We start from the raw sequence: 15,370 nt of genomic DNA on the forward strand, positions 1-15,370 counted from the left end.
AGTTACAAAATAACTGTCATGACTTTTCCTAATATCCGTGTTTCTTATGTTAATATTGCATTTCCTGAGAGTGTGTGTGTGTGTAGACAAATACGTTTATTATACTAGTTTTATCATCAGCTTTGGATAGCAATTTTTTTTTAATAAGCTGTTGAAACACGTATGAGGTTTAATATAAAACAGATATGAGGTTTTAATTTAAAACAGAGAATACTACTCAGATATAGAAACGCAGATATTTTTGTTATAGAGAGACAGTGGACGAAAGGCAGTAATGGAGGCCTAATTAAGAAGGTGTTTCTGCTGATGCATGGCAATCTTTGTCCCCAAGTAAAACTATGCACTTCTTTCCAACAGAAAAGGTATTGTGTCCATTCTTTGTGACTTTTCCTTAAGGAGAATACTCATAGGAACAAGTGAAGGAGCTGGTAGCAAGGCTAGCTAATAAATAAAAAATATTTTACACTTCTAGTTTTGTTGGTTATTAGTGCAGTCCTATGCCATAGCTTAAACATCTTAATTTGAAAGCTTTTCAGTGATTTAGTTTTTTAGCTGTTGTTACCTGTGCCCTTGAATTTATTGATTGTAGTTGTGTGGGTAATAATAAAATTGTTGTACTTGGTTTTTCAAATGTGAACAGAAGTTTTTTTTTTATGTTCTTAGCAAATGTATCACTTAGCTGTTTTTTTTAAGTGACAATGATGGGCAGGGGAGTTGGGAGTCAGGGGCATTGATCCACAGTGGATGGGCAGATCCATCACAGTGGATGGGCAGTGCTCTTTCTTTCTTTCTCTTTCTTCTTTCTCTTTCTTTCTTTCTCTTTCTTTCTTTCTCTTTCTTTCTTTCTCTTTCTTTCTTTCTCTTTCTCTTTCTTTCTCTTTCCTTTCTTTCTTTCTTCTTTCTTTCTTTCTCTTTCTTTCTTCTCTTTCTTTTCTTTCTTCTTTCTTTCTTCTTCTCTTCTTTCTTTCTCTTTCTTTCTTTCTTCTTTCTTTCTCTTCTCTTTCTTTCTTTCTCTTTCTTCTTTCTCTTTCTTTCTTTCTCTTTCTTTTCTTTCTCTTTCTTTCTTTCTCTTTCTTTCTTTCTTTCTTTCTTTCTTCCTTCTCTTTTTCTTCTTTCTTTCTTTCTCTTCTTTCTTCTCTTTCTTTCTCTTTCTTCCCTTTCTTTCTCTTTCTTTCTCTTTTCTTTCTTTTCTTTCTTTCTTTCTTTCTTTCTTCTCTTTCTTTCTTTTCTTTCTCTTTCTTTCTCTTTCTTTCTTTCTCTTCTCTTCTTCTTCTCTTTCTCTTTCTTTCTCTTCTTCTTCTTTCTCTTTTCTTTCTCTTTCTTTCTTTCTCTTTCTTCTCTTCTTTCTTTCTCTTTCTCTTTCTTTCTCTTTCTTCTTTCTTTTCTTCTCTTTCTTTCTTTCTTTCTCTTTCTTTCTCTTCTCTTTCTTTCTTTCTCTTTCTTTCTTTCTCTTTCTTTCTTTCTCTTTCTTTCTTTCTCTTTCTTTCTTTCTCTTTCTTTTCTTTCTCTTTTCTTTCTTTCTCTTTCTTTTCTTTCTCTTTCTTTCTTCTCTTTCTTTCTTCTCTTTCTTTCTTTCTCTTTCTTTCTTTCTAGTGTTCTGAGAATCTCAGAAAAAAAAAAATGTCTTCATAGCGTTTGTTGTGAGGTGATTATTATTGTACTAAAGGCAACCTTTGATCTAACACATGAGGCAATTATAAAATACCTCAGGTAGCTTTAATGGTATGCAGTTAACAAGCTTAAGCAGTTCCCACACTGTCATCCTCTAGAAATTCTAGCTTCTATTACTAATAGTATCTTTTAGTGCTAAACTCTTGGCACATCTTTAAACTGACTGTCTTGCTTTGAACTATCACATATTCACTATGATTCGTATATTGTTGATTTTGGTAGAAAGTAACCAGGATCAAACTCTACCTCCCCACCCCCACCCCCACTCCCTCACCCTCCCAGTATTTTGCAGTTTCTTCTTCTCTCGTATTGGTGTATTTGTAATTTTTCTACTGTTACTGTCTAGATTAGTATATACACCCATAGTAGCTAATTCTACTACCTTAATAAACCTGTGAAGTGAAGCAAGATGTTTCAATGTAGAGAAGAATCCCAGGCGTTGTAGTCTTTCCCCTGATGTTTCCCATAGCTAAAGCAGAGCTTTATTAGATACTGTAGCATATGAGAAACCGTGTAGTGATGTCTCTTGCAAGGCACTGAATGTTTATACTTTGATCATATTCATTCTGATAGGTTTTTATATTGTTTTAGAAATGTTTGTGACGCAGTGAAACTCACTGGAGTAACCAGCACTGTCACATGTTCCCTAATCAATTTGCAACAAGTGCATGGTCGAATGCTTCTGCATTTCAGCCAGCTATTCATGGAATTTGAGGTTCAATTTAGAAATGAAGCTGTAACAATAGCAAGTTGTGCTTTGAATGGCATTTAGCTAAGGCCTTTGTACCTTAATATCAGTATAAAGATTACTTCACAGTATTGTTTTACTTTTCCTTCCAGTATAAGGTAACTTAGTGGTTAAATAATTAATGATGTAATGGAAAGAACTTGTAAAGATGTTAGAAATGAGCATGTTTCTTTACTGCGTAATGCCTGAACATGATATTGCTGCATGTGGAAAATCTTCCATTTAATTTTGACCTGTCTCAAGATGACCATTATCATTTGGATTTTAGTTTTGCATAAGAAAAATATTTGCTTTGAATGAAAACAGTGGTGTTCTAAGTATATTCTTGACTTTTATGAAACTGAAAGAAATTTCTTTCGCAATAAAGCAAAATATTTGAGTGGGTAAAAAATGGCTTCTGTGAACTGATGAAGTAAGCTAACAAGTACTGCTGTTTCCTTTATTCCCGGAAAAGGAAACCAACCTTGCAAAGCAACTTGACAAGAAGCACCGAAATGCATAGTTTCTTTTAGTAATAGTGCTTTAGGTACATGCCTAGCTCATATTAAAATATTTGTATGGAACTACTGGTTAACTGAAATGTATTTGCCAGAAGGTCAAATTTGTGCTTTAAACAAATCTTATATATTAATTTTGAACAACTAACCTTACTGGTCATCTGCTTGTCTTGTGGTTATACAAACACTCGATCAGCTTCTACTGATGACTGGAACATCTGATAACTAAATGATTTATATTCGTTATCCGAATAGCATTGTAGTTTAAAGTCAGTCTTCCAGAATAACAGAATGTGACTTGGTATTGGATTATAGTAAAACTTTTTTTCAGGCACTGGAAGATTTTAAAAAGGCATTATGATAACAAAAGATACTGTTTGACAGGAGAATTTTTCAAAACCTACCTGGATGACTAACAGCAAGAGGCTGTGCTTACCTTCTTTGCAGTCTTCTGCAGAGAGGGACCTGGGAGTCCTGGCGGGCAGCAGGCTGACCACGAGCCAGCAATGTGCCCTGGTGGCCAAGAAGGCCAATGGGATCTTGGGGTAAATCAGAAAGAGTGTTGCCAGCAAGTAAAGGGAGGTGATCCTGCTCCTCTACTCTGCCCTGTGAGGCCTCACCTGGAGTGCTGTGTCCAGTTCTGGGCTCCCCAGTGCAAGAGGGACATGGAGCTACTGGAGAGAGTCCAGAGGAGGGCTACAAAGGTGACTAGAAGACTGGAGCACCTGTTGTATGAGGACAGGCTGAGAGAGCTGGGCCTGTTTAACCCGGAAAAAAGAAGACTGAGGGGAGACCTCATCATTGTGTACAGATTTATGAGGGGAGGGTATCAGAAGGATGGAGCCAGTCTCTTTTCAGTTATGCCCAGCGACAGGACAAGAGACAACAGACAAACTGAAGCACAGGAGGTTCTGTCTAAATATAAGAGGGCATTTCTTTGCCGTGAGGGTGACAGAGCACAGGAACAGGTTGCCCAGAGAGGTTGTGGAGTCTCCTTCTCTGGAGATATTCAAAACCTGCCTGGATGCCCTCCTGCACAGTGTGCTCTACGTGATCCTGCTCAGCAAGAAGGTTGGACTAGATGATCTTCAGAGGTCCCTTCCAACCTCAGCCATTCTGTGATACTGTTATGTCCATCTGCGTTCAAGTAGATGGAAGTTTTGCTCTGAAGGTTTGATACATACTACTAGATGCTTACTGCATTAACTCTGTCCTTTGCAAGAAGCATAGTTCCTTCTCTCCTATTGAAAGCACAAGTTGTCATTTCTACAGGCTAATTTCTCCTTTTGATAATTAGGTGCCCCAGTTCTGAATATCTGCTGTAGCTGTCTGGTCTTATGTATTTAGATCTATATGAGCTGGGAAAATCTCTGTTGGACACATACAACCACAATGTTTTTTTCATATTTTCTTTCTGTTCTGAGTGATCCATTCAGTGGATTTTAAGGGGTAGTAGGGATTTTAATTAGAATGAATTTCAAAGTACCATTTTTCAATATGTCTGAAAGTTGATACAAGTGTATATTTGTGCTTAATATACGTGAGACATACATAGAAATTAAAAGAATCTGTATAGACTTTACTCATGCTTCTAGACCAGATGTGTATTTATCAGTATTTCTCTTTCAGACTGCAAAGGGATACATCTTGTTTTTTGAAATCCCATCAGCAAGAGACAAGTATCTTTATGAGCCAATGTATCCGAAGTAAGTATTTTAAACTTTCTTTTGCATCCCCACAATGCGGAAAAATACAACCAGACAAGTCCTAGGCAGATAATATGATTAAAAACGTATTCTTCCAGTGTGTGTTTTAAACATTGTTACGTATATGGAGCATCATTCTCACGAGCTGTAGTCAGTTCAGAAGGAAGCTGATTTACTTGGTTTACTGTTCACTGATAGGATTCCTTAGGTCAATTTTATGAGCTCTCAAAATTCTAAATACCAGAGTTGAAATCATCTAATTCGGTAATTGATTTAAGGCAGTCTATTGAATTCCTGATTTGTCACAAGCCTTAATAGTTAGTTTAGAATAGTCCAGTTAAATAAATCATTTTTCTTAGGAATTACAAGGGTACAGGTTTTTAAAGGTTCCTGTCCTCCCTCCAGCTTTGTAATAACTTAGAGATTTTTGAAACAAAGAGGGAAGGAATTCTCAAAGAAAGAATATGAACTGTTCTTAGTTAGAATATGCAAATATTTTAGCTGTAATGTGTTATATTGTCATTATCTTATTTTCCTTATTTTGAACCACATAATACATTCCTTTTGTTAAAATGTAAAGTGAAATCACATTGGATATGTTTGTGGTTGACTTCTTTGAGTTCTAATGTGATTTGGCAAAACTGAAAAATATTTAGGAGACATGAAAACCTTAAGGGGTGTATTTGTGTGTCTTTGTATGTTCACATGGCTAGAATCTGTAGTCATTGATAGGATCAAATTTGCCTAGAGGAACAGTGAAATGCTCCTTTGTGGTGTATGTATGTTTTCATGTTTTTATAACAAGTTTAAACAAAGTTTATGGGTAGGTGTCTGCACATAGAGATGTGTGAAGAGTGCTGGGTAACTGATGATATCACATAAGGGGAAAACATTTTAAAATAACTATTAAGTCATTAGTGTTTAAAATTTTAATTTTTGTGAAGATCTGGGTTTTTTAATCTCAATTCATTTACAAGTATTTATAGGAAGAAATGACTTAGCAGCTAGTAGATGATTTCAAACTGAATTAGTTCTTGCTTCATTAAGTGGAAAATGGTGTGTACAACAATACTGTAATGCATCTTTTTGCCTCTGAAACAGCCTTCAAAGTTCTGAAATTAAGTGGAATTTACTGTTTCCCATATTTGTCTGTTTTCCAAAAACTCAAGACCAATATAGATATGTTATATTACATTACTTGTCTTTTCTGAGACAGATTTTCACGCTGACTTTTCACATCTGACTTACAGTCATCAGATAAAAAGAAGAAAGAAAAGAGAAATTTAACTTGATAAAAACCTGTTGAAATGAATAAAGGAATAGTAGTATATCTACAGTTGCACATAAAGCAGAAGGCTACATTCCCAACGGAAGAGCATAATTGTTTAATTTTCAACTGTTAAAATCTAAAACTGAATGGAAGTCTGTATAAAATATGCAGTAAGCAAGAAAGAAGTCTTAGAAAATTTTAGACACGACACATGAAGGCAGGTTTCAAAATATCTATTAAGTATTTAATGACAGCTGTTAGTTTATGTTAAGTTAGTTAATGACCGGTTAGTTTACCTTTCATATAAAAGTATTAAGTGTTTTTTGTTGTAAACCTAAAAGTGTATGTTTTATGAAAAACTATCTGTTAGATGAGCTGTGTGTTGAATGGCAATATATTTTAGATGTATTTATCTAGCCAAAAGGATATAATGCTTTTTCTATGTCTGAAAAGGACAAGGTGAATGTCCCTAGAGTGTTCATGATGGCTTGCTCACAATCTCCTAAGACTAATTCGTGGACTTAACTTTAAGAAGATGAATGATCTCTCTGAATTTACTGGGATTACTAGTCTGTCTATATTTAGCTCTCAATTTTGAAAACCTACTTAACATTACTACTGTTCTGGTTATATTAATCAAAAGAAAGACATAAACCCAATAGCATTTCTGTGTAAATCATCTGCTGTGATTAACTTCAAATTTCTGTAAGCTCTTATGAGGAGTTGAATTTTCTGTGCAGCTGCATTGCTTTGTCTTGTAGACAGTTTCTGTAGTTCTTTGTAGTTTCTCTTTTGTAGATCAAATATTGAACAAACAAATGAAGGGGGAAAAAAAAAGAACAGACACACAAATCCAAAATCTCTGGACTGAAACTAACTTTCTTTTAGGATACGTTTGTTTTCCAAAGAGTAGGTTATTTCACTGAAACACTGGATTTCATTTCTACTGGACCGAACAGTATTAAAAAATGCATTCTGTTAACTTTGAAATTATGAAAAGTCATTGTAAGGGCTCATACTTGACTTGTATGGTGTATGAAAGGGGTCACCTTACTGTTTTGTCCCACTGTAACAGGGTGTTCTTGGCTCCTTCCTCTATGTTGGCAGTAGTCATTATGCAGCTGAGCCTTAAGGCAAGCCAGGTTGCTGACCCCATGGAGAAGCTAAACCTGCCTCTCTCCTTTCTTTACCTTCCCTGGCTTCTAGTAGCTTAGCTTACAGGCTCTCATAAAATATAGTAGAGGTTTGGTAGTAGAAACTGGTGACCTTGAAGTAGCCACGAGTGCAAGGAAGCAGTCATTACAGCTTTGTTTTTTAGCAGGATTTAGCAGTGATACTTGAGTGATGATTCTCTTTAGTTGGTGATGAAGGAATTGCTTGTTTTGTTGTAGCTCTCATGCAGATATTAATTCTGGCTTGTCCAGCTCTATCTTACATAGTTATTTAAGTTATCTGTGAGTGGAAGGGCGGTGATTTTTGCAAAGTAAAAGAAGATTTAAGGCTGTCCTGGCATTATGAGTATGGTAGGACTGTGTCTTATCAACTGCTAGAAACAAGTCTTTAGAAACAGTGAAATGGATGAAAAACAGGTTCAATTGTAGGACCACACACTTCGCATATATTAGGTAAAGTGTTTTTTCCTCTACTTTTCTTCTCTTTGGCTACCTCCACAACGTACTGGAAAGTTAAGAGATGTTATAGAATATTATCAGTTCTGTTTTGTTTCTAGCTAATGGGCACACTTGTGTCAGTGTTCCTAAAAGTTGTACTTGCTGTAATTTGTAAAATTCTGAAAATCTGCTTAGTGTTGATGATCTGTCCATATCTACTAACAGTTCTGTAAACAGAATGAGGACAGACCTTCAGTATTATTTCTTTAAATAATAATGGCCAGTTCTGACTGAGTCATAGAGGGTAAACATCATGGCTAAAAAAATAAAAAGAAAACTCTTTTAACACACCTTCAGCTTGAAAAGAACTCTAGTGTGTTGCAGCTAAACATACTGAGATTGTGGTGTACCTAAAATACATACCAGCAACATCCTCAGCTCTTCACCAGAATCCTGAAGCAAGACTTTCTTGCTGAGGCAGTATTATGATGTTGAGCTTGTGTTTACGTTTGATCAAAAATAACTTTTGAAAAAAAGTAAGAAGTGTTGTGTTCAAATTATTCTGTCAGCTTAGCTCTCATATCAACACAACATGCATATCTTACTGAAAATAAAAAATGTAAAAAAAGAAAAAAAAAAGTGCTAATATGTATGATAAAGTTTTTCAACTTTAGGTTTTTGCATTCCTCTCTTTTAGGACGCTGGTAGGTGCAGTAGAGGTACAGCTTTGTAAAGCATTAGTATTTTTGAAAGAATTGCTTAAGAATTTACTTGGTAGTTGAAGCGTCCAAATACTGGTTTAGCCTTCACTTGAAGAAATGGACCAAAGGTGTCACTGAAAATAAAAATCACCTCTTTCATTCCTGTGGGAGAGAGATACAGTCCTTACAGTTTCATTTTTTTTTAATATAAAAGTGTTATGATATATAGCTGTTGATCAAGATAATCCAGAAGACACTTTGCCTGTAACTGAAACGTTAATAGAACTACTCCAGCATACAGTTATTGTGTAAACTGTAATTATGCATGCAACATTTTTTTTGCTGGTACAGTTTGAACAAATGCCTTAAAAAAAAAAAAAGCTGCATGGAAGTAGTGGGAAGTGACAGAAACACTTCTGCTGCTTATACTTCAATACACATTGCAGTATGTCTGATTATGACACTTCTTTTTAGGGCCAAGTCTCTCTTCCAGTTTAGCTCTTCTACTAAGCCTGTGTTGATTAAAGTGTGAATTGGGACTAAAATCTCGTTGTCTGAATGCAAGAGTCTCTGCCTTTCCATATATTTTAGTCATGTAAAATAACTAGATTTTGGAAAGTAAGCCTGGGGAAAAAAACACATCTTCCTTGCTGCTACTGTTTGTTTAAAACCAGACAGGAACTGGAATCTAGGAAAACTGATTTCCTGTTGAAAAATGCCCATTTGGCATGACTCCCTCCTTTTCTTATCAACCTACTGTAATGGTATTTATATTCTGAAATTTGGTATTTTAATGAAAGTGTTGGAATTCAAGATTAGAGAAGCTACAGCCTACAAAACATTCTAAATTTGTTCTATCAATACCTGAGGGCATAAATCTTATGAAATTGAGAATTCATTAAGTACTTTAAGATGATTGAGTGAGCAATTCCTAAATTTTAGATGTGTTGTGCCTTTCAAAGTTTAATTGGTTTGAAATGTACTTGATATTGTATCTAGATAATGTAAGAGTTAAGGAACTGATCAGTTCAGTGTTATGCACATTTTATATAAAAGCTAAAATTAGTTTAATGTTATAAAAGTAATACATCAGAAATGCAGCGTTCTCTGTGAATTCCGAGTATTTTTTCCAGATTAAAAAAGGATACTTTTTACACTTCAGCTGGAGTCACTTGATAGTGGGGGTGTTTGTATTTTTTTGTTATTGTTGGTTTTGTTTTTGTTACTGTTGGTTTTGTTTGTTTGTATGTCAAACTTTTTTAAAAGATTTTTAGGAGTGTTAGGAGTTGAAATCGTTCTCTTGAAGGGAATATTTCTGGCTCTGCTTATATTTGGCTAGGACTTGCTAGCTTGTTCTTGGAGTGAATGCTGAGTGAAAATTTAGACTAACAAATCAAGCAGGACACTAAAAACAAATCAAAAAAACAATTGTTTTTTAAATTGAGCCAGAATAGTCTGCAACTGCTCCAGCTTTTAAAATCTTTGATCCAGTTCGTAGCAGACTTGGAAGAGAATCAAGTATTGGCTATTAGCCCATGTACTGGGATGCTTCCCTGCAGTGAACACAAGTACAAAGTCCTGCTTCAATTAGTTCACTCTAATTTTACCACCATATTACTAAAATTACAACAAAATAAAACTTGAAGAATATGTATGTATAAAATAATACAATGGTAAAATATAATTAATCTCCACAAGTGATATGCTTAAGAAAAGTGGCAGTGCACACAAGCACACTTGTAACATTTTAAGTTGTGGCAAAGTATGGTAATATTTCTTTGAGGATTTTCCAAAGGGATTTGTACTGGTACTGTACAAATCATGTCATAGGGAGGAGATGTGCAACAGCATCACAACTGAGGCTTCCCTGTATTGATCTGTTAATTATTTCTGTTTAGAGTTTTGGCAAAGAGTTTGATACAAGATTTGTCAGTGAAGAGACAGCGTGCAGTCGCTTAATGCTGAGGATATTCTTGCCTTAAAACAAAGAAAACAACAAAAAAAGAAAAAAGAAAAAAACACTTTGTGGCTAATAAGCTTAAAAATGGATGTTGTATTCTAACCACCATGGGTACTTGAACAAGTTAATGTTCATATGCCAGTTTACATTCTTGTATTGTTGCTTATGCGTCTGGTTAGAGTATTCGTGTCCTACTTTTTTTTGGCATTTTTCAAACCTTTCTTCTTTCTTATAATAAGTCTGTTTATAGGTGCCATAAATTACCTCATCAGTTGAGGACTTTTTGCCTGATTCAGTGGACTTAAGATTAGAGTGTACAAATGTTTTGAACTTTCAACTCTACATGGGTAACTGATGAGGTGTACAGTTAATTAACTTACTAAATACTTTTTCTTCGGAGTTAAGTTTGTGCTAAAACTTAACTGTGTGTTTTTTCCCTATGAAAACAACAAAGATGATTTTGGCTTTGTTTGGATAATGTATATTTAAAACTAGATTAGTTGCAGAATTTTTATTAAGCATTATGGCACTTACTAGCCCAGGCTGTAGTTCAGGAGGATTAAAATGTCATCAAGAAATCTTTGAAACCAGATAATTTGTTAAACCATTTCACTTTTGAAAATGAAGAGTTGATTAATATGCTAGCTGGTTATTATTCTCAAACCACAGAAACATATTACCCATTTTGGTAGAAAAGGCTCTATAAAGAATTACCTTTCTAAACCCTTCCTTATTCTTTATAGTTGTATCCATATGCTCTCTCTAAAGTTTTGTCCAGCTTTTGGTGATCTGTGTGCATACAGCTATGGATTAAGCTGGACATATTTCATCTGCTGGTGGTTGGCTGCAGTATCTGGTGGAGATATGTAGGTGTAGAGGTCAGAAGGCTGAAGCTGTAAGGAAATGAGAGCTCATAGTGCAAATTCTTAAAAGTTGTTTCAGAACTGTTCATGTTTTCAACTTTTAATATGTTCTAATACGCTTTCAGGTGTTAACATCTTTTCCAATAAAGAGTGTCAATTATTTCCCAAGCATCTCTAAATTGAATAGTAGGAAATGATTCTTCGGTATATTTTTGTTGTTGTTGTTTGCTTTTTTAAAATATTTTTCTTGGATCAGGGATGCAATGGGAGATTCTTAGCACTCAGAATCGAGAATAGACTTATTCAAATGTTTAGTTATATTAACAGATGTGGCCAATATCTTTTAAATTTAATGTATAAAGTATCAAAACGTGGTGTTTTGACAACATTCCAGGTACATATGGGAATTAAGACTGAACTCTGAAACTGAGGGACAGATGAAAGATTTTTCACTTAAAATTTCTTCCCTGTCATTTCAAGTACAAACACATTACCTTTATGACGGTGTTCTTACATACCTACTGAAATAAATATAGAAGTGAAATAATTGCATTTGTTTCAACATGCAGCTAGTTGGTCACCCTGATGTGTCCATTCCTCTTAATTCTTGTGTAAAAGAGTTACTTAAAATTTGGATACAATGGTAGCAGATGCTGATGTGGCAACGCAGACCAAACATTCCTTCCTGCCTTCGTCAGCAGAGCACGTTCTTCATTTAAAGGTCAAAGTAGCTTAACTAGTAAGGCTGACTCATGCAGATGTGGACTGTATGAACACAGCGTACTTTGGATTGTACACCCCCTGAACCCATAGTAAGGGTATAGGTTGAATTGATGAATTTGACATAATCATAGGTAATGAACTAAAATACTGACATTGAGTTTCAATCGTGACAACAGGGGCACAGTGGCAAAAGATATTCTCTGCAGCTAGTAACAAATTGGCTGAAACTAGCTTGTGAAATTGAAAACATTCAAATAGTCTTACAAACTATTTTTATCAAAGGTGTTTAAAGAAGAACCCTGCCCCCATGAAAGTTTCTCTTTCAGCACACACACACACAAAAATAAATACTGAACTGTGGTGTTCCCATTCTGGTTTTATAATTTGTGTTCTGCAGAAACAGTTTATACTTCTGTTATGTACCTCAGTGAGTTACAAGATTCATGTTGTGTGGTGTGATATATATACATAACAGTAACAGTGAAATATTACACAATGCTTTTCTCTCACCTTTTGTGGTTTCATTACAAAATTCAGTTGTAACACTGACTCTTGATAAGCTGCAGTCTTTTTGTGTTGCTTGGGATTATGTCTGGAACTGTATGTCTGCATAGATTGAAAGACATGCATTCAAGTACCTGGGGGTTTCTGGATGTTTTCTGTCCCCTTCTCCAACCTTCAGGATGATACCTTTGCAGATAGTGACAGATGTGGATACATTAATTCCATTAATTCTGTATACTATATTTTTTTATCTGTTACCTCTCTGATTCTAGAAGATGCCAAGACAGATCAGATGGGTTTGGTCTCAGAAATGTACAAGAATCACGGAATCAGAGAATGGTTGGGGTTGGAAAGCACCTTAAAGCCCACCCAGTTCCAACCCCCTGCCATGGGCAGGGACACCTCCAACCAGACCAATTTGCCCAAAGCCCCATCCAGCCTGGCCTCGAACACCTCCAGGGATGGGGCATCCACAGCTTCTCTGGCCAACCTGCTCCAGTGCCTCACCACCCTCTGAGTGAAGAATTTCCTCTTAATATCCAATCTAAACATACCCTCTTTTAGTTCAAAGCCATTCCCCCTTGTCCTATCACTACAATCCCTGACAAAGAGTCCCTCTTTGAGCTTTCCTGTAGGCCCCCTTTAGGTATTGGAAAGCCACTATATGGTCTCCCTGGAGCTTTCTCTTCTCCAGGCTGAACAACCCCAACTCCCTCAGCTTGTCATCCTAGGAGAGATGCTCTGGCCCTTTGATCATTCTCATGGCCGTCCTCTGGACTTTATGGTCACCATGTTTTTTTCTTAAGAGATGTTACTCTTTATGTCTGTTAACTCCAGCTTGTCAGAGGTTGCTTTGGTCTTACCTTAGCTAGCATATGTATAGCTTTGTGTAAGAGGATGTTGTATCCATTGAAGAACAGGTGATCTAAATTTTACATTTTGTTATAAAATGGTAGTGGAATTAAGGCACTTGACACTATCTGAGACCAAGAAAGGCAGGAAGGAGATTAAGGTGTTGTTGTGCTATCAAACTTATCAAAACTGCAGCTGCTTAATTTTCTGCCACATCTTAGGTAGTTGCTTTGGCTACCCTGCTGGTAGTGTTTTCTTAAAACCTAAGTAAAGGTGAGGTAGATTTGTGTACACATTTGTTTCTGACTAACGATGTTAGACAAAATGCTTGACTTGCCTGCAGTGCCTTTTTCATGCACATTTGGTGTTGTTTACTAGCATAATGCTCATTTCACCACTGGGTCATATATGTCACAATACTTAGGATAGTTCAGGATTCTTGTTTGTTCTTTTAATCATTAGCCAAACACATGGCATATCAAATAGACGCCTAGATAAATAAGGAACGCTTTAATAATGCTGTACTGAGTTTCATTAGAGAATGAAATGCAAAATGTAAAAAGAGAAAAATACATCTTTCTGCGTTTAGAAGCTGATAAAGTGTAATGGTCAATTTTAAGGAAGTTCCGTCATCTTTCTTCTTCTCTTGGTAGGCTATAAATGTATTGTTAATTTGCTTGAGGGAAATAGTCTTACAGATTAGTATAATAAAGTCTACCTATTGAGTTGTGCATGATGAATTGATAGTATAAACATGGATCTGGCAAAAAGAACTGAAGAAACATGAGCATTTTTCAGTCTAAAATATCTGTAATGCATGTTGGCAAGGAATGAATTTGAGATGGCTATTGTAGCATTCACAGTCTGTTTGCTGTCCTATTTTGCTTGCTTACTCCTTTTAGGCATATAGGATGACTACGCTTTTTCTACTACAATTACGTTCTACATATCAAGTGTTCCTTGTGGCAGGTTGTAGATGAATATAAAGTAAAAAGTCAGCGATGTAAAACTAACTAAATGTAAAACTAACTCTTACCTTTTTTGACTGCCATCTTGTTTCAATTTTAATATTTTCCTTGTTTTTAGAGGAAGTCCACATCTGAAGGGAACACCACATTATAAAGAAGAGCAATGTGCTCCTTCTTTAAGTCTAGAAATGAAGAAAGTGCTGGATCTGCAAGCTTCTATCACAAGGTATGCTCAATAATCACGTGTTTAGAATATTTTTCCTAATGAGAAACTTCCATATGAAACGGGAAGGGGATAGAAAAAGCTTTCTCATAAGCCTAAGAAGTTGAGAAAGTTATTGCTGTTTAGGAATTATTTCTTTCTGTGTTTGCCTGTGCTGGTACTGTTTGTATGTAGAAGCATGAAGAAAAGGCTATGTTTATGTTCAGTACTACATTATATTACGATGAATGTTTCTGTACTTGGGCTCAAAGTATGGATTAGAGATTTCATGGAAACCTAGGTACATCCAAGCAAAACTGTAGGCAGAATTTCAACACTTCTTCAGCTGTTTGCAGACGATCCCCATTTTTTTCTGAAAAAAGTTTCTTTTTTTTGTGGTGATTGCCTTCCCTATTCCCTATCAGAAGCATGAAAATGATATTCTGTGGTTTGTGTACTAGCTAAACCATTATTCTGACAATACAGACCTGGTAACGACTTCTGATGCCTAGAGAAAAACAGACACTATTTTATATTTTTTATACCTTATTGTATAAAGGGTTTATGCACTCAGGTTATAATTTATTTGGTGTAACTTCTCAAGTTATTCATTATACAAAAGGCAGCTGTGTAGTGTTCATTACGCTAGGTGATAAATCTGTGACATGGGTTTGAGATAGAGATTTTTAGAGAATGACGAATACATTTGTTAGTTTGCAGTCCATGTTAGAGGATCTACTTGTTGCTACTGCTGATGGATTTCTCCATCTTGTTCACTGGGATGGTATGACCAATGGAAGGAAGGCCATCAACCTGTGCACAGTTCCATTTTCTGTGGATCTGCAGTCTTCTCGAGGTAGGTTTGTGTTTTGTTCTTTTTTTCGGTTGGTTTGTTTTGTGGCCATTTGTGGTTTCTTTGGTGGTTTGTGGTTTTTTGTTTGTTTTTGTGATCTTAAGCTATTGGAGAAATACTGTGTAATATAAAACACAATCTGTTCTCAGAGATGAGAAAAAATTGCCTTTTGTAAATTTGGACAAAGTAGCCAGTTTAAATTAGCTTTTGATGTGAAGTAGCAAGTAAGCAACTGAAAAGTC

At 35.6% G+C, this 15,370-nt stretch overlaps 1 protein-coding gene across 6 annotated transcripts in view; it reads left to right on the forward strand.

Moving 5' to 3' along the window:
* Positions 1 to 15,370, forward strand: part of RIC1 (RIC1 homolog, RAB6A GEF complex partner 1) — a 48,805-nt gene that overhangs the window by 11,834 nt on the left and 21,601 nt on the right. For all 6 annotated transcript variants that reach the window (XM_068665839.1, XM_068665838.1, XM_068665836.1 and 3 more), the window contains exons 3-5: positions 4,546 to 4,622; positions 14,192 to 14,299; positions 14,989 to 15,131. In XM_068665839.1, the coding sequence (XP_068521940.1) occupies positions 4,546 to 4,622; positions 14,192 to 14,299; positions 14,989 to 15,131 (328 nt within the window). The remainder of the gene's footprint in view (positions 1 to 4,545; positions 4,623 to 14,191; positions 14,300 to 14,988; positions 15,132 to 15,370) is intronic.

The sequence above is a fragment of the Anas acuta genome, chromosome Z, assembly GCF_963932015.1.
Source record: "Anas acuta chromosome Z, bAnaAcu1.1, whole genome shotgun sequence".
Lineage (NCBI taxonomy): Eukaryota > Metazoa > Chordata > Aves > Anseriformes > Anatidae > Anas > Anas acuta.